Below are 20721 nucleotides of genomic sequence, written 5' to 3'. Positions count from 1 at the left end.
TGTCCAGTCACCTGTTGAACTTGGAAATAAATTACTGCATAGGCCATCTGAATAGCGATGTACTATAACCAACTTCGTATTCTGCAAGCATCTATATAATGGAAACTACATTTCAGTTCAAACTTGTGTTGTAATAGAGAAAGCAATAGAACACAAACATACAAAAATATGGAGCAGCGAACTCAGTGGCCCTTCCAGCTTGCTATATATAGTCTTGATGCCTTAAGGATGGCAATACAGGCACTCCGTACTTATCAGGAGTAATGTAACCTCCTAGGAGACAAAGATAAAAGCTTAGGCCAATTAGGGGAAATATGGACAATTCTTTTGACCCTTTTAAGCAATAAAAGCTAATTCAGAGTATCAACTGCATATGAATTGTGCTTAATTATATACCAGAGGAAGGCATTAGTTGGGCTTCACTTTATTATCTAAAAAGGGACAACTTACTGTGATGACATACCCGTGTGGTGGAGGGGAGTTTAATTGTGGGTCACATAATCCCATCGGGCCAATCACAGAGAGAAAATTGTTTGAAATTGGAGTCCGGGAGTCATCGAGTTACCAAGCTTATTTATTGTTGTCCTAAGTAGTTGTTTTGCCAAAATAAACCTCTTGTATGTTTATCTGCCTTGTTGTTTGTCAATTCTTCGCAGTCATGACATTTACTGAAAATGGAATGGTTCAGTTAGGAGGTATGTGTTTGTAAAGTTTCACTCCATAGATAATTGTTAGACTGGGGTAAAAACTGACTCCAGCATCATCTTCACCAACTGGCTTTCTGGAATAGAGCACTTCCACTTATAGAGTAACTACCTTTGTTACAACGTGATCTCAGTAACAGGACTAGCTCTCTCAGAAGCAGCATACAACATAAAACACCTATCTATTTTGTAGGTTTAATATTCTCTGGGAAGAGTGCTACCCAATATTCAACCTAGTTCTGTCATAATTTGTTTGAACTTAGCTTAGGTTCAAAGTGAGAACCAACAAGAGCTCAGTTCAGTGCAGTTTTCAAAAAATCTTCCACAAAATGAGACCTCAATAAAAAAAAGACCCAAATTCAAATGAGTCATGTAAGACTGACATGGCCACTAACCCAGTTTAAACGTAGTTGTTAAACAATATTAGGTTATGCTGCATTTTACATAAAATCAACAATTGGTAGAATACAATTGCAAATAATCAGCTTAACTTAATGGCTGAGATGGCAGTTCCATCCACTGAAAAGCCAAGGCCAACCCAGTGATGATATTTCCAGAAGCATCAACATAATTGCATGCCCATCTGGCAGTTAAATGCTTGGCACTGAGGCTTCCACCCCTTTAAGGGTGGAAATCCTACTTCCAACAGCTGCCAGCCAATTGGAGGAATAGTAGCTCTCCAGTTCCAGCAACGCCACTGGGAGCCGTAACACTGCTGATACTAAACTCAATCAGGGCCAGAAACAACAGAGATACCTCTGTATATAATTAGCTTGCCTTTGCAGCAATGTCCAAGTTAGTGGCCGTGTGAACCCACAGTATCATTAAAGTATAGTACTTAAGTCCTGGGAATTAACGTCAAACAAAATCCAATCTAGAAGGAAAACAGTGCTTCATCTCTGTTGAACACTTTAAACAGGCTCTTTTTAATATCATGATGAAAGGTATATGTGCACGGATCTGCACAAGAACCAGGAAATGGCGGGAAGCAGGGGCCAATAAGTGAAGAACCAGGCTCTTGCCCAAAAAAAAATCACACACCAACTAATCAGAAAATGCAGACAGACAGAAACTGTATTATTATAGATAGTTTGACAACTGAAACAAAGTGAAATTATGTTGCCACTTTCATATTGATACAAGTGAATATACATAGATAGGAAACTTTAGCTAGATCCCAAACAAACTCCAGAAAGTGGTTTGAGATTCTTTTAACAGGCATCTCACACCATTTGAGCTCCCTTATGGAGAGGATGAAAAATTTAGTTTCAGAATTGTTAAAGGCATCTTGTGGATTTCTGAGCACCAACAAACTTACTGCAGGGCCTTTATTTCATTCAATCCTGAGACATGGGCGTTGCTGGCTGGCCAGCATTTAATACACATCCCTAGTTGCTCGAGAAGATGGTGGTGAGCTGCCTTCTTGAAGCACTGCAGTTCATATGCTGTGTGCTCACCCAAAATGTCATTCGGGAGGGAATTCCACCGTTTTGAACCAACGACTGCAAAGGAATGGCAATATATTTCCAAGTCAGGATGGTGAGTGGCTTGGAGGGGAACTTGGTGGTGTTCCCATGTACCTGCTGCCCTTGTCCTTCTAGATGCAAGTGGCCGTGAGTTTGGAAGGTGCTATCTAAGGATCTTTGGTGAATTTCTGCAGTGCATTTTGTAGATAGTACACACTGCTGCTACTGAGCGGCGGTGGTGGAGGGAGTGGGTGTGATGCCAATCAAGCGAGCTGCTTTGTCCTCGATGGTGGCAAGCTTCATGAGTGCTGTTGAAGCTGCACCCATCCAGGCAAGTGTGGAATATTCCATCACACTCCTGACTTGTGCCTTGTAGATGGTGGATAGGCTTTGGGGAGTCAGGAGGCGAGTTATTCACCACAATATTCCTAGCCTGCTCTTACTGCCACTGGATTTATGTGACGGGTCCAGTTGAGTTTCTGGTCAATGGTAATCCTAAGGGTGTTGACAGTGGGGGATTCAGTGATAGTAACACCACTGAATGTTATGAGGCGGTGGTTAGATTGTCTCTGACTGGTGATGGTCTTTGCCTGGCATTTGTGAGGCGCGAATGTTACTTGCCATTTGTCAGCCCAAGCCTGGTTATTGTCCAGATCTTGTTGCATTTGAACATGGGACTGCTTCACCTATGAGGCTGGCTGGAAAAATGCCATTCTTTTTCATATTTAATTTATAGTTCGTACCTATCATAATTTACCTGTTTATTCGTGTTTAATTCAAATAGATTCTGATTGGTATTATGTAAAAACGACATAAGTGGAATCTTGTTGGTAATTTGGAGGCATTTGGGGAGACGATGATGTTGCGTTGTCACTGGACGAGTAACATAAGAACATAAGAACTAGGAGCAGGAGTAGGCCATCTGGCCCCTCAAGCCTGCTCGTCATTCAATAAGATCATGGCTGATCTTTTTGTGGACTCAGCTCCACTTACCTACCCGCTCACCATAACCCTTAATTCCTTTACCGTTCAAAAATGTAACTATCCTTGCCTTAAAAACATTCAATGAGGTAACGTCAACTGTTTCACTGGGAATTCCAGATTCACAACCCTTTGGGTGAAGTTCCTCCTCAACTCGATCCTAAATCTGCTCCCCCTTACTTTGAGGCCATGCCCCCTAGTTCTAGTTTCACCTGCCAGTGGAAACAACTTCCCTGCTTCTATCTTATCTATTCCTTTCATAATCTTGTATGTTTCTATAAGATCTCCCCTCATTCTTCTGAATTCTAATGGGTATAGCCCCAGTCTACTCAGTCTCTCCTCATAAGCCAACCCTCTCAACTCTGGAATCAACCTAGTGAATCTCCTCTGCACCTCCTCCAGAGCCAGTATACCCTTTCTCAAGTAAGGAGACCAAAACTGTACACAGTACTCCAGGTGTGGCCTCACCAGCACCTTATACAGCTGCAACATAACCTCGCTGTTTTTAAACTCCATCCCTCTAGCAATGAAGGACAAAATTCCATTTGCCTTCTTAATTACCTGCTGCACCTGAAAACTTATTTCTTGCGAATCCTGCACAAGGACACCCAGGTCCCTCTGCACAGCAGCATGTTGCAATTTTTTACCATTTAAATAATAGTCCATTTTGCTGTTATTCCTACCAAAATGGATGACCTCGTAATTCAGAAGGCCAGGCTAATGCTCTGGGGATAGAGGTTCAAATCCCACCAAGGCAGCTGGTGGATTATATATTTGATTAATTCTGTAATTGAAAGCTTCTCTCAGTAATGGTGACCATGAAACTATCATCGATTCTTGTAAAAGACCCACTTGGTTCACTTATGTCCTTTAGAGAAGGAAATGTATCATCCTTCCCCAATCTGGCCAAAAGTGATTCCATACCAATGCTAATATGGTTCACATTTACTGCTCTCTGAAATGGCCTTGCAAGCCACCCAGTTCAAGAGCAATTAAAGAACAGCAACATATGCTGTCCTTGCCAGCGGTATCCACATCCCATATAAGAATATTTGTTAAAAATCAGCAAATTTGGTTATTTTGGATTATGGTTCCCCCACAGAGCTCATAACAATCAGGGGAAAACATTGTTTACAAATTTAATTATACAAGATCCCAACTAAGGTGACCCAAATAAGCCAATTCAATTACATAAAATGCAATTCAACTTGTTTTCCTTCATCTGGTTTAGTACAATGCTTAGCAGGCAGTCAAGCCATAAAAATATTTCTTTTATAAACCCTAATTTGTGGAGATGATTCTAACTGATTAAAGAGTCAAAGCTGAACTCCTTGTTTCTGGTCCCACTTCTGCCACTTAAGTGACCAAGGTAGCATGTGATCAGATCGTTTCCGCCTCTTCCTAATCTGCTATGCTATACTTTGACAACGTCACTTGCAGACCTGTGGTCAGCATTCACATATAGACTAGCCACACCCTGTTCCAACTCTATTGATCTTTTCAGCCCCTCCATGGATAAGTTAGCATTTGATCCAGTCAATCAACAGAAAGAATGAAATTGTCATCTTTCGTGCACACCACAAAATCCATATCCTCGCCATCAATTCACTCCACCCCCAGGCACATCATTTACTATTCAACCTCAAGTTACGCTTCCATCCCCATACCTTCTTTATGACATGCTTTCTTTTCTCTCCATCACCGCTGCCTCAGCCTTTCAGCAGCTGAAACCCAGATTTAAACTTAAAGTTTATTTATTAATGTCACAAGTAGGCTTACATTAACACTGCAACAAAGTTACCGTGAAAATCTCCTAGTCGCCACACTCCGGCGCCTGTTCGGGCACAGAGAGAATTTAGCATGGCCAATGCACCTAACCAGCACGTCTTTTGGACTGTGGGTGGAAACCAGAGCAACTGGAGGAAACCCATGCAGAACACAGGGAGAACGCGCAAACTCCACATAGTGACCCAGCCAGGAATTGGACCTGGGTCCCTGGCACTGTGATGCAGCAATGCTAATCAATGTGGCACTGTGCCGCCCCTGGCTCTAGTCTCAACTATTCCATTGCTTTCCAAGCTACCCTTTCATTCTCTATCTTTCGTGAACAACAGACTCATCCATAACTTCTTTCCATGTCCTATCCCACACTAGATCCCACTTCATCTTTACCTTTGTCCTTCATTACCTACATTCACCACCTTACATTTAAAATTTGCATCCACATTATAATTTCTTTCATGACCTCACCCTTCCCCATTTTTGTAACCATCATACTCCAACGTAGACTTAACTCTCCCACCACCACATCCATCTCCCTTTACTCCCTCCCCCACAAGAAAAATGCCATTTCTCTCATCTTAGTCTTTTATGCACCCCTGATCTTGTCTTTAGCAGTGTGTTCTAGCATCTAAATGCCACTCAGATTTAAATTCCATTAATTTCTTCAATTTTTGTTGTTTTCCTGACTGTTTCTCATGACTTTCTTGCAATTCCCCTTCTACAGCTTTCCTCACTTCCTCGTCATGGTTACTGCCTCCCTGGCTGACAGTCCTGCTTCACTCCCATGAGCAGATGGCAAACCTCATACTGGCAAAATACAGTCTACAGTGTGACCACCTGTTTGTTCCTGCGCCACTAATTGTTTTTTTATATAAAATGCAGTTGGATGGAGAATATGGGTGTTCAATGTTTAAGCTGCAGTTTATTAAAATGCACTCAAAATTCACCCATCACTAGTGGCACACAGGACAATGCCAAAGCCTCAAGACTATTGAATTAAACAAGTTATCAAATGACACAAGCAGAAGAGGGACAATAACACATGTCTGCATCTTAACTCCGTAAATTCACAGAACAACTGCAAAAGTGGATCATTGGATCTAAAAGAGCAGTATACAGTTTCAGCACAGTTTCTGATTTGGACTGTACTGTTTTGGCTGTATAGGTCAACATTCTAATTACTTTGCTTATTACAAGTCTTAGACATGTTGAGCATCAAGTCTTCTAGGCCAGTATAGATTTCTTCAGCTGATCCTTAGTTATTCAGTACAAATGACGGTGTATGTCTGTCCTAACCCTTCCTCATTTTTATTCCTATTCATGCAATATTATAGAGATGTCAGTATTAATTTGCTATTATTTGGATGATATTGGAATAGTGTAGATTAGAGGGGCTTTAGATTGGTACCACTGGTCGGCGCAACATTGAGGGCCGAAGGGCCTGTACTGCGCTGTAATGTTCTATGCTCTATTATTTTGCCACTTACATATTTTGGCCAATTAACGTTATTTCCCAAGCTTGATCCTCAGAATCAACTGCTCCTTCTCATCAAACTAGAAGTCTGATTCCAACTATTGATAAAAATTAGAATCATTGCAGATTCAATACCAATCAGTTTTCATTATTCCCTTATAACATCATAACTCTCAAGATCACTAGGTAACAGAATAGCTACAGACCATCCAACCTATCTAAATTCATCCAACCTTCCAAAGACATCCTAAACTTTACGTCACAGCAATTAAGTGTTTTTTAAATGCTTCCAGCAGTTTCACCTCCCACTATTCCATCTGGAAATACATCAATACTTTGATCACATGAAGAAATTCCCGTACCACCCTGAATGTTTTTTGCTTCCACCCAACAAAAATCTAACTCCCAAGCTATTAGGGTGATATTTCCTCAATAAAGAGGAACACAGATAATGCAATCTTTTTCAATTACTTGGGAAATTGACCATTTACTAAGGCAGAGCAAGAGCACTTTAGAATAAGAGATGCCATCAAGCTACTGAAATGAAAATAAGTTACTGATCTGCACAATGCTATCTGTATTAGAGGGCATCATGACACTGCAACAACCACAGCATTGAAAACAAAAATTCAACAACAGTTTGGCACAACAGAAATATGGAGGTAGTGTTCATTTAGAAATGGAACTTATTTTAATTCAATGAAGGGGAAAGCTTTCCTATTACTTAAAGTCATTGATTAAAGTGCAAGATGAGGTGATTGCACGAAAGTAATTAAAAAATGCAAAAACACTCCATTCTATGCCACATCTCTGAAGTTACTACCTCAAAATCTCTCTCAGCAGGGATATCTTTAGATCTGAAATGGGGTGGAATAGAAAGAACAGAGTGGAAATGCTCAGACTGGCCTGGTAACTGTGAGGGATTTTCAGTAATAAACAGGAAAAATATCAGTCCGTTGCAATTTTAACCAGAAACTGCAAGTTTTTACTGAAATCTAAACGTCTTCTGATCTTTCAATCCTCTGAAAAGTATGAAGACATTTGCCACATTCAAAGTAAATTTCCTAACGTCTCTAGAAATGCTTGTGTATCTTCTTCAACTGATTTTCCCCCATGAGTAGTATAATTTTAAAGTATTCCCCTCAATATCTTGTAACATTGCACAAGGAGCCAAGACCAAGTTTGGTTTGGAATGAAGTGGATTAAGGAGACAAAAACTGCACCTTGAAGAATGTACATAAATTAAGACAAATATCAACAAGCAATTTTTCATTGAGTATTGGTAAAACTGAAGAAAATTAGTGAATCTGGAGGTAGAAGCAAACTACGAACACACGAATTAGGAACAATAGACCATTAAGCCCTTTGAAGCTGCTCCACCATTTGATAAGGCTGACTGATTTGATTGTGACCTCTACTCTTCTTTCTTATCTGTCCCCAACAGCCTTTAACTCCCTTGTCAATCAAGAATCTTTCTATCTCAGAGTCCACCATTCTCCAGGGAAGAGAATTCGACAAACTAACAACCCTCAGAAACAAAATTTCATTTCCGGCTTAAACGGGTGACTCTTATTTTTAAACTGTGGTGTCCTCTATTTCTACTCTCTCCCACAAGGGGAAACATCCTTTCAGCATCCACCCTGTCAAGTCCCCTCAGGATCTTCTACATTTCAATAAAATCACCTCTCATTCTTCTAAACTCCAAGGATACAGGTCCAGCCCATCCTCATTACAAACTACTTCATCCCAGGAATCAATCGAGTGAACCTTCTCTAAACTGTTTCTATTGCAATTATATCCTTTAAGTAAGCAAACCAAAACGTCCCTACTTCAATATTACATTCCCCTTGCAGTAAACAACAACATTCAACTTGCCTTCCTAATCACTTGCTGTACCTGTATACTAGCCAGAACACCCAGATCCCTCTGTAATGCAGAGTTCCGCAACCCTCTCTATTTAAATGATACTGCCTTTTTGTTATTGTCAAAGTGGTCAGCCTCACCTCTTGCCATTGCACTTCATATGCCAAATTTTTGCCACTCACTTCATCTAGCTATAATCCCTTTGCAGACTTCCTCGGTCCTATTCACAACTTAATCTTCTACTCATCTTGGCGTCATCAGCAAATTTAGCAACCATACATTCTGTCTGTCTCTTCATCCAAGTCATTGATATAGATTGCAAATAGTTGAGGCCCCAGCGCTGACCCGGGCGGCACTCCACTAGTTATAGTTTGCCAACCTGAAAGTTCGCCATTTATTCTTCCTTTCTGCTTCCTGTTAACTGACAAATCCTATATCCATGCTAATACGTTGCCCCATACACCATGTGCTCTTATTTTGTGTAGTAACCTCTGACATGGCACTTTATCATGGTGCTTTTGGAAATTCAAGTACACCATATCTATAGATTCCCCATTATCCACTATGCTAGTTACTTCAAAGAACTAATAAATTATTCAAACATTATTTGCCCTTCACAAAACCATGCTGGCTCTGCCTAACAGCTTTAAAGTTTTCTTATTGCTCTGCTATGACCTCCTTAATAATATATTCCAGCATCTTCCATATGACATGGAAACTGCATGCTAACCAGCAATTATAATTCAGCCAAAACTTTTATGGGCTCTTAACTAAGCACGAGATAATGTTCTTTAAATTTAAAAAAATTGAAACATTACAACAATTACCTGACAATATTATGATGTGATGTTATACATTTTTTTAAAAAGAGGTAATGCTTAATGGAACAGTTGCAATTTTGTTTTTAGTAATCAATGCCTTGGTGTGCAACAGCGTCTATGGACTATTAGTATAGTAATTTGTCAGTACACTGCTGGCCTTGTTCCATACCTAACCTAGTACAGATGGATATTTTCTGGCGTATACAATTCTCATAGTGATATCTAAAAGTAGGCATGGACTCTTTTAAGGCAAACCACCAAGTCTTGTTTTTAAGTATGTGTCTAGAGATGGACACACATCAGAATCACATCTGAACACAAGTGGAAAATAATATAACAAACTGGTTTGAATGATTCCTATTGTTTGATATAAAGTTGATGTTAACCTATCGTATCCTTTTATCATTCCACCCACAATCTGAACAGTCTGCTTAAAACATCAATGCTGTTATTTTTCATGTTTCAATTACAACAAATAAATCAGTTTGGCATTCTAAGCAACAAAACATGCTTAACTTTGTTACAGAGAGATTGCAAGATGAATTGAAAGGAGTAATGAGTCTTCAAGCTTTCATAGGGTGTAAATCAACTATACTTTCTTCAGTTAGTAAAACTATATAAAAAGTCATTTTACCTTCCCACAGATAGCTCACCTGTTTCATGTTAGCAGCAAGGAAAACAAAATAAACTGAGCAAAATCCCAGTTGTGTGATGATGAGGAAGAACTCAACAGTCACCCTAAAAAGAAAGGTATATGCATGTCAACCTAAGAGACAATGTTGAAAGTAGGTTCTTTAATTCCTACATGACATAAAGAACAAATGAATTAACATTTATAGCACTTTTCAGACATTGTAAAACACTTCAAGATAATTAAATAAATTTAGGTGAACAGTATATTCAAGGCAAGGTAGCAGGCATTGGTATGATCCTATAACAGCAATGAGATATTCTGTTAAAGGATATACATCAACCAAGACACTAGAAGATCTTCCCTACTTTTCTTAGAATAGGACCATGAGATGTTTTACATCCACCTGAGAGACAGATAGGCAGTTCCAATAGTCCAGCTCTTACTTCTGCATTGATATGCCAAAATACCTGGATTAGAGTCTGAATCCGCATCATTTTGTCTTAAGGAAAAAAAATCTGTCAGTCACTGAGTTAAAGCTGACATTTGATGGATCCATTAGTAAGGGAATTCCAGTTGGGTGGTAAACAGTTAATCTCCTGGGTCTTATATTTCCTGGTATTCATTACCATCCCTACATTTTTTGTACTGCTAGAAAATCAAAACCTGTTTTGCACCATTTTTTCTGGAGTGGTGACAGTCTTTAAGAAGCTTAGATAAGGGCAAGGTCCGAGAGAATATCAATATATGTAATAAACCAAAATCTTTGTCACACTTCATGATCGGCATGGTTCAAAAAATAAAACAAAGCACAGGGAAATACACAGCAGATACATCAGCAACTGAAAAGATAGGTTAACGTTTCAAGAATAGAAAACCAATACAGAAGATGGCACACATTAAGGAATCTGAAAATATTTTGCAAATGGATCAAAGTGCACACAACAATGTGTAACTCATCAAGAAGTTTAACAACACCAGGTTAAAGTCCAACAGGTTTATTTGGTAGCATCATCAAGCCAGCCCACATTTACTACTCATCCATACTAAACCTTCACACAACTTTCCAGCTGACATGATATCTCATGCCCACAGTCAGAGCAATATGCACAGTCAAGAAGATAACCCTGCTACACACATTTTTCCAAATGCTTCACTGATTAAATCAACCTAACTGTACAGTCACTGGCTAGCACAGAGATGGAAAACAGATTGGAACATATCTGCTACTTCAAATATACTCATTCTTTCAAATCATCAGTTTGCCCAAGATGACATAAAATTCAAAACAGGTGCCAAATTCAGGAGGCTCACCAATCAGAGGCCTTAGACAATGCTTTACAGGAAATAAGAACTTAGGAGTAGGATGAAATTAAACACAAGGTCCCTCCTGAGCTCAGGGTTACTGCAACCCTACAATTGCATCTAGCCACCCTTTCACTCATCCCCATTCAAGTATACTCAAAAACCTTAAAAGACTCTACCTAGTATCATGAAAGCCAAGTCATATTTGAAGGAATGTCAGAAAGCAAACTGTTAAATTAGCTCTTTTCCCATTTTTGTACAGTTGCACATCAGCATTGCAACTTGTGGTCCAGAGCAAGACAGAGAACCCAAAATCCATCTCATCAACAAGTTAATCTAGGTGTGGACAGTGGGTATGATGAGCAAAGCTTGAAGAGAAACAAATGGCGGAGGCAAAGGAGCAAATATCTGAGAGCCAAATCATGACATAGGTGCCACCTAAGATGCCCCATGATTTTGGGAATCACGCCACTCAAAGTTCTATGATTATTTATACTGACATCTACTTTCCACAAGAGATAATTAGGAGACTGATGGCAGTCAATAGCTTGGTGTATCTGTGGAAAGTCAACAAATCAATTTGATAAAAAGGTTGGTGCCAGTTTGGGACTGAGTGTAAATGGTGAACATGGTAACCATCTTCCCAGCATGTGAATATCTGTCTCCTTGATTAAAGTTATCTACAGTTAGCCTTAAAGAGACTACATAAATCCAACAGCCTTCATAAAGTGGATGCACCAAAGTCCAGAATTCTCTCAAATGGCTTAGCACCTAAAAATGTGGGCCTGAGATAAGTATCGGTAGGTACCGAAGGCCATTCTTGTTCATACATGAGTTGATCTTTCTCATCGAAATTGCGTAAGCACGACTGAAACTAAGGGATGTCCACCCTCATAACCATTTACAGCTACAAACAAGACTGTGGCAGGAATAGGAACTTAACCAAAAGTCTTGGACTGCAAAAAATATTGTTACATAAACAGCAACAAGGGCAAATACAGAAGAAATAATTAAGTGAAAGGAAAAAAGGAAACTTGACAAGAGTGAAAACTCCAAAACAGCTTTAACAAGTTTATTTAAACAAGCTAGCTAACATTGTATGTCCATTTCAAACGGGGAAGAAGCCAACAAGTAAAATGTGAAGTTCAGCATGACTCTGTAATATCTCGCCAAAGATTATGGAAGATCACACTGGTTAGTAGAAAGCTTAAAAATAAATTTATTTGCTGCAAAGATCAATGTACCATACGTACATCGGGCGATTGAATAGAGTTTTCCAACATAAACTCTTGGGGAAAAGAGCCTTGTAATATCGATTTTTAAGTCTCAAAGTTTGAGAGAGTGAAATCTATTGCCATGAAATAGCAACATTTATCATAGAAAACCTGTACCTTCATGAAAATAGCAGGACCTCTGGATTTCTAGATGAGTTTTATACCTCCAAGGAGCATCCAGAGACTTCAAAAGGTAGTAACTCAAAAAACCTTTACATTCCAGGGTCATTTCCATTGGAAGCAATAAGCCTATCTGAGCATTTATTTTTAGAAACAGAATTGTATGATGCATTTTGCGTTTCATTAAAAATTATAATCTTGCAAAATTTGAATGATTTAATATTTTAAAATACATCAACAAACTGTTTCTCAACTGAACATTAAAGTATAAAAATGTCAGTATAATAATTAAAAGTTTGCATTAGATTATCTCTTCCCCAGTGAAGTATTGATGGCTACAAACTTGTGCACTGACTTTATACATAGTGCAGCAATATCAATGTAGAAAGTCATTTTGCTATAATTTTGCACAACCAGAACCAGGAAATTGACAAGAGAAACCTTGTGGTTCATTTATGTCCATCAGGAAGGAAAACAGTGCAGAATTTGATGTGTCTTTGACTGCAGAACACATGGACAGATAAAAATAAGGTTACCTTTGAAAAATAGTACCTGGAAAAGCTAGAAGCTGGAACTGATTTGTATTCAATATTCATTGGAATTAATTCAATTTAATATCTTGGAGTAATCCAGCATTCCAAAGGAAACACAATTCCTCAATTCACACCTTGTAATAAACATTCATCTGGCGAATGCTCACAATCAAAATCAATAGCAGACTGATTGATAAATAATCCAGTCAAAGAAATCGTACAGAGCACTCAAATTATTTCCTCTGGCCTACTATTCAAAATATAAATTGACCTCTCAGCGTTTTTCCTTTCATTGCCATCACCCACCAATACCTGTAAACCTCCCCATTCTAAGAATGAGTGGCAGCTACAACTGTCAACCAAGCGCCAGTAAAGAGATTCAAGCTTGTGTGTTTCTCTAAACCATAAGATCGAATAGCTGTGCTTCCTGAGGTCAATTAGAATTGATCTGCAAGCAGTTAACCATAGATAAATTGCAGAGCAAAGGAAACCAGTAGGAAATGTCAATCTTTCGAACATTATATTCTTATATAATTAAAAAGCACAGGCGTTAGTGTGCACTCAATGAATGCACTCAAACCTCTGGTGACTAAACAAAAATATAACCTTTAAACAAGCTAAATGCACATAATTTGGTTATCCTCTAACATTATACTGCAAACAATTTTACCTTCCCCATGGAGCTTTGTTTCGAAGACATAAGAATGGTCCTTGTTCCATAGCAAATGTGACAGTGTCACCATAACTCAGACCTTGCTTTTGAAATCTGCGCATAAAAAAAACAAATTTTCAAACTGTAGCTATGAAGCACACACAATTTGATTTCCAACAGTGAACCACAGCCCTTTAAATTTTGATCACATTGCGAATTACTAGACTTGAAAGTTTATTTAATCATTTATCAAAGAAAAAATACCTAACTGTTCATCAACTTTGGCTGCAGTCAAATGATCTGAAGTCAACTGAACTTAATCACAGCATGTAATTTCCAACCCAACAGATAGGCCAGAGTTCTCCCCTCCCGTTATTATTGGACAGTTTTGGTGATGGGAGCGGAAAATCACAGGAGATCCAAATCATATTTAATGTGGCGGGAGGTTTCGCCATTATTGTTCCTCATCACCCCTTGCCAGTGACTAACGGGAACATCGGGATCACCATTGTTAGGAAAACAAAGGCAGTTTTAAGGGCTTTATACTTGTATGGGTAAAGTTAGAATAAGGTTTAGTTTTAGATGGGTTTAATGTTTCTGTGCCTAGAAGGAACCTATAGCTAGGTTCACGCTGGGCAAAGGTGTTTGTATGTGTGGGGGTTGGTTGCAATTCGAACTGGGATTCTATTGTGCTTAAAGAAGGGTTACGGAGTGATTGGTGAAAAGCGGGGTTTCTAAAGTAATCCTAAAGTTTGGAATGACTTACTATTCTGTGAAACAAATATTACAGTAATTGGGAAGACAGTATTGGCTGGATAGCAGAGTTGGTGTTACAGTAGAAGTCAATCGAAACAAAGGAATCCTGAAGGGAGGGGTGTTAAATCTGGAGTGGATTTGCTGGTAAAAGTGGAGCAGAAGCTCTGTTCAATACAGTCATTTGGAAAACATGTTCTCGATTTTGGAATGCAAACCACCAAGGGAAAGCAGTATTATGAGAGAAGATTTTAAAGTGCGTTTTCGAGTAGCGTTTGGAAACTCTTATGTAACAATTATCTGGGGGGATTCTGAAGAGACATCCCCAATCATTCACTGGGATTCAGAGTGTATTTGACCAAAGGCATCTTGTGTGCATCAAAGGGGCTTTTTTGTGCTGAAGAGACCACTGTATCTTTGTAATCCATGCTAATCTTTAAAGTGTGCATTTTGAAGCTAAGGGGAGTGAAGGAGTGCTGTATAAAAATCCTACTTTTCATGTTTAATAAATATCTTTTCTTGTTGATTAAATTAATTAGCAGTCTTGTGACTCTGTCCCTCCAGGATGATATAAAGTAAACATTATGGTCTTTTGAGCCAAGGTTCTATTCTAGAATCTTCCTGTTCGGTTATAACATCAACTGGGATCACAACACCATTCTAATAAATTTGAATGCCATTATCAGGCCTCTACACCTGATTTCGCCACCCCCCTGCCACCTTAGATGATCCATTCATGTCTGCTCGAGGGCACGTAGGCATGAATTACCACTGGTCTCCCACAGAGTGCACCGAGCAGGCAGACCCACTGGAGTGGATCAGGTGGATGCAATGTTCGGGGGGGGGGGGGCGGCGGGCAAGCACTACTGCAACCTTTAAAAATTGCACTCTAAAAAAACTATGTTGCTGGCGGGGTGGAATCATGTCATGAGACCCACCCCTTCAAGTTTTTTGCACAATGGTCCTGACAATACAGCGGTACCGGCAGTTTCAACTCTTTTATGCCTCTTTTGCCGCCTACTGCCACACTTTGCAAAAAAAGGTAACATTCCGCCCATGTTTTCAAAATATTACACCTGCTTCCAAGATCTTTGAAATTAGGTCCCAAGTCATTGCCTTTCTTTGAGTCGATGTAGTTGCTTGGGTGCACATTTTCCCAAACTATTATATTCACTTTTGATACCACCACCAAGAATGAAACCACAAAATCTGAGCCACTATGTAAAGGACATATCTCTCATTTATAATCACGTTAATCAGCCAGCTATATATTATATATAATGGGGTGAGGGAGAAAAAAGGTAAAAATCCCTTTTTGTATCGGATTCCAACTGCTTATTATGACCAGTGATAATGATGTAGAGAATTGATTCATTTGCCAAGACATTTTCCATTGGCAAAATGAAATGTTTTTATTAATTTCACTAAACATTTAAATATATGGATTATGAAAGTGACAGATAAATAAAGAAATTAAAAGGCAGTAAATTTATCACATGGAACATATAAAGATTCCTTTACAGTTGGTGTCATCCTCCAAATTCCTTTGTGGGTTTACAGTCCCATAAGTTCTGACTTTTATCTGTAACAGCCATTCCAACAATTCAGGCATTAAATATAGAAAATGCTGTTAAAAGCATCTATAAACAGTAAAGATGGAACACTTAAAAAATTTGTCTGGACCTTGGACCTGCTGAATATTTTCACATCAGCAGTTATGACAAAAGGTCATCAGTCTAACATATTAACTCTTTCTGTTGTCAGATGTTGCCCGACTTGCTGAATATTTTTAGCATTTTCTCTTTTTGACCTCAACATTTGTAATTTTTCCATTTAAAATGACAACATAATATTGGTATTGCTGTGCCTTTATGCTACATTTCCTAAAGTTACTGCTAATCAAATTACTTTTTACAATGCAATAAGTTTCTGTTCTTATGTGTTATCAACCAAATAAAAATTGGGCATTAAACCAGATATCATTGTTACCATCATAATGCAAAGATGTCAACTAATTAATTGCTCAATACTCTCTGCTTAATAAGGTTGCTTCTATTGCCCCTCTCTTTGTAAATAAATAAATTGCTAGATCTCTTGAGATAGTTCTATTTACTACTAAACCATACAAAATATGTAAGTCTCGAGCCCAAATTCCCAACCTCTGCTGCATTACCCATCATCATTTAGCATGGCTGCAAAGGGTACAATTGGCCTGGACGTCCAAGGTTTAGGGAGGGGGAAAGAAAAACAGCATTGTTACAATTGCTTGTCAATGACTATGCTGGAAAGTGTTAGAGACTCACTGTTATTATTTTTCCCACAGCAGACCAGACTGCCAATACACTTTCAAGAAAGATGCAATGAGATATTAACACTCAGATGAGTTACGAGAGGATGATCAGCATGAGTTAAACACCAGCATGAGTTAAACACCAGCATGAGTCCATTTCTTCTGAACAGGAGCAAAAATTACAGGGACAAAGCGAAAACTGAAACACAGCTACCCAACTGTGAAAAGGCAAACCTGAAAACAAAAACATCTTCTAAAGGACATTGGGATTTTACCTTTGACAGAAGTGATGGCTACACCGTACTACGACATGCATACAATGAATTGCCACGATCCCCATGAGTACAAGACTGATTGGGCCCAACTGGAAGAGATATGACAACTTGTGAGTAATATGTAAATTTACCAGTTCATATACTTGCAAGTTAATCTGTTCTGTAAACCACATGACAAAATATTCAGTTGTTCAATTTCAACACAGAGCAAGCTGCAATCAAGCAGTACAAGATGTATGATTTCAGATGGTCAGAGAGAGCTGGCATCACAAAACATGACTGAATTTTGCAAAGGGATTAACTAAAGTAGAGGGCACAGGAATGTCTATGGATGTTATTTAACAAATGTCTTCTGGAAGTCCATACAAAGTCCCTTAGCTTTAAGCTAAAGCTGAGGTTCATGGAATTGAACGCAAATTTTTGACCTTGTTAGAAAACTGGCTGAGTAGCAGAAGATACTGGGAAAAATGGACAGGCATCGTAATTTGCAGGATCTGTTTTGGGGCTTCAACTATGCACCATTTTTATTTACAACTTAGGTGATGGAATAGAGAGCCACATATCAAAATTTTTGATGATACAAAATTAGGCAGCATTGTAAACAGTGCAGATGGAAGCGTAAAATTACAGAGATGTAAATAGTGAATGGACACAACTGTGAAAAATGGATTCTAACGTAGGCAAACATGCAGTCATCCAGTTTGGACTTGAGGGTAATTTATAAGTACTGAAAAGCTAGAAATAGTGGAGGTCCAGGTACACAGATCATTAAGAAAATCAAAAACATGGCATGCTGGCCTTTATAACAATAGGACCAGAAGAAAGCAGTTGAAGGCACATCCCAACTACCCAAAAACTAGGAAACCTTGGTCGGAATTCTCCAGCTGTTCACACCCCGCCGCCGTTGCAAGCAAGGACAGAGAATTTGGCATTCAGCCAATCTTCGTTCACTACAGCAGGACCAGAGAAACTTGCTGGCGTGAACAGCTGGAAAATTCTGGCCCTCATCTGCAGCAATGTAGTTCTAGGCACCACACCTGAGGAAGTACATATTGAACAGAAGTAAAAATTGGCTTTCGAGAGCGTGCAATACAGATTTACTCAACAATATCTGGGGCCCAAGGGTTAGATTACAGAGAAAAATTACACAAACTTTTTCAGGCAAACCTGCCTATGCTGGCTGCTCCCTGAAACCTCCATCGTAGGCCATGGCAGGCCTCGGTGCAGCGACACAGAGGCCAAGCAACGCCCCCTTTTTACAGCACGAGCCAGCGTATTCTGAGAAATAACAGTTTAAATGTCCCAAAGCATATGTTAATTCTGCTATGAAAAACTAAACCTACATATAAACTAGGGTAAATTTAGGGCAAATTAACCAAGTCTCCATGGTTCTGGTCAATGACCGATCTGGGTAGGGTTAGAATAGCAATCTCTGAGGTGAAACTCTCTCAAAGAGATAGTGCCCCTTTAGATTATGCATACAAGATCTTACCATAAGCCCTGCATTTTTGATTGCAAGTGGCAAACCTAGCAGCCCAGTTCCAATGTTTCCTTTCAACAAATGAATCAGCGTTTGGGTAAACCTGCAATGATATAAAGTACATAAAATTGCGCAATGAATTCAGATTATTTTTGGTTTTAATGTATCAGCTATCTCATTCAAAGTTCTAATTAGAAAGTAAACATAAAATTATTTCATTAAATGAGTTCCTGGCAGGAGATGTGCCAGTTTAGCTGTGAAGAGGCATTCTCTGCAGAAAGTTGCAGTTTGGGTATTTTGGAAAGAGGCGATTAAGTCAGATCATGCAATATCAGGTTTACAGAAAGAATGACTGTCATAATTCATACAACACTCTCATGATCAAGGTTTGTCAGCGGCCTTCACTGTCAATGAATTCTCTTTATTTTTCAAGTAGAAGCACTAACATTAGCAAATGCAGCAGTCAATTAGCATACAGCAAAGCCCTTGCTCCAAGTTTAGATCCTCTCTCAGGTACAACGGAACCATTCACTCACTCAATTGACAGTGTTCTAGGAAAGTCCAATATTGTAACCAAACTGTTTAATAAGTGATCGGAATAGAATGTGTCAGTCACATGCCTGCTTTGTAAATTAACATATAAAACATGTTGTGATGAGATCAGATACAAGTCATTAAGCTGTGTTATTTCACAGTAGGTAAGCAAATAGTATACAGTTCTGATAAAATTCAATGTACAAATCATTCTTTTTGTATCATTCTTTGAGATGTGTGTATTACTGGCAAGGGTCCCTAGCTGCCCTTGAAGAGGTGATGGTTATTCACAAGCTCTGCGGTTCAGGTATTAGTAGTTCCTCCAATAATGCTGGTAGGCAAGAAGCTCCAAAATTAGTCATCACCTAATACAAGATGAACTTACACTTCTCCACATCATTGGATTATCTTACTTAACTTAAAAAAAACTCCCAAAGAGCATCCCACTCTCCACCATCTTATCCCCGTAACCCCGCATGTTTACCTTAGCCAATCCATCTAACTTATACATCACTAAACATTAAGGGGCAATTTAGCATGGTTAATGCACCTAACTTGCACATCTTTGGACTGTAGGAGGAAACCAGATCACCCGGAGGAAACCCATTCCCTGTAGTGCTGCAATTTATTTTCTTCAAGTGTTAAACCAATCCTGTTTCAGAAGCCCATACTTGTGCATTCTAGGTCCTGAGCACTCACTGCACAAACACTGTTTTACTAATGTAGCTGTTTGTTCTTTTACCAACCATTTTATATCCAAATTCTCTCCAGCAACAGGGGCAGTTTCTGCCCAGACCTTGCTATTGTCAACATTTCCAACAAGTCTCCTCGAAAACCTCTCTTCTGTAAAGAAAATAATCACATTTTCTCCAATCTGTCAATATATCTGAAGTCCCTCACCCCAGGAACCATGTGCCTAAATATTTTTTGCATCCTTTCCTAAAGTACGATGCCCAGAATTGGAAACAATGCTTCTGTTAAGGTCAAACCAATGTTTTATAAAGGTTCATCATAACTCTTATTCTTTTTTTGTATTCTGTGTCTCTACTTATAAAGACCAGAATCTTGTATGCCTTTCTAACCAACTTCTCAACTGCCTTGTGATATATTTATCACCAACTGTATTTCCTTCATCAACACCATCAACAATGACTTGAAAAACTCAATTAGGTTAAACATCATGTACTTTTCTGAATCTATACAGGCTGTTTTAAGCAATATTTTGTAAATATTTATCAGGTTGAATCTAATCTTTTGCATTCCGACAATGTACAAGAAAATAAGTTACGCATCATCTCAATCCTTAATTGTATTAAAATGAAGATTTGTACTTTTCATGATCTCGAAACATGAATATCTCAGGCTTCTCAGGGCATGGGATCCAAGGGGCTGTTGCCTTGTGGATCCAGAACTGGCTTGCCTGCAGAAGGCAGAGAGTGGCTGTGGAGGGGTCTTTCTCTGCATGGAGGTCAGTGACCAGTGGAGTGCCCCAGGGATCTGTTCTGGGACCCTTGCTGTTTGTCATTTTCATAAATGACCTGGATGAGGAAGTGGAGGGATGGGTTGGTAAGTTTGCTGACGACACCAAGGTAGGTGGTGTTGTGGATAGTTTGGAGGGATGTCAGAAGTTGCAGCGAGACATAGATAGAATGCAAGACTGGGCGGAGAAGTGGCAGATGGACTTCAACCCGGATAAGTGTGTGGTGATCCATTTTGGCAGATCCAATGGGATGAAGCGGCAGTATAATATGAAGGGTACCATTCTTAGCAGTGTAGAGGATCA

The 20721-nt window shown here is 39.1% G+C and overlaps 1 protein-coding gene across 2 annotated transcripts in view; it reads right to left on the bottom strand.

Annotated features, from left to right (window-relative positions):
• The window catches only part of LOC144499630 (neutral amino acid uniporter 4-like), a 340726-nt gene that overhangs the window by 308003 nt on the left and 12002 nt on the right, over positions 1 to 20721 (bottom strand). For both annotated transcript variants that reach the window (XM_078221802.1, XM_078221803.1), the window contains 4 exons: positions 18417 to 18507; positions 16925 to 17013; positions 13625 to 13720; positions 9745 to 9829 (listed from right to left, as the gene is read on the bottom strand). In XM_078221802.1, coding sequence (XP_078077928.1) covers positions 9745 to 9829; positions 13625 to 13720; positions 16925 to 17013; positions 18417 to 18507 — 361 coding nt within the window. The remainder of the gene's footprint in view (positions 1 to 9744; positions 9830 to 13624; positions 13721 to 16924; positions 17014 to 18416; positions 18508 to 20721) is intronic.

The sequence above is a fragment of the Mustelus asterias genome, chromosome 10, assembly GCF_964213995.1.
Source record: "Mustelus asterias chromosome 10, sMusAst1.hap1.1, whole genome shotgun sequence".
Taxonomy (NCBI): Eukaryota; Metazoa; Chordata; class Chondrichthyes; order Carcharhiniformes; family Triakidae; genus Mustelus; species Mustelus asterias.
This window is presented reverse-complemented; position numbering and strand designations above follow the sequence as displayed.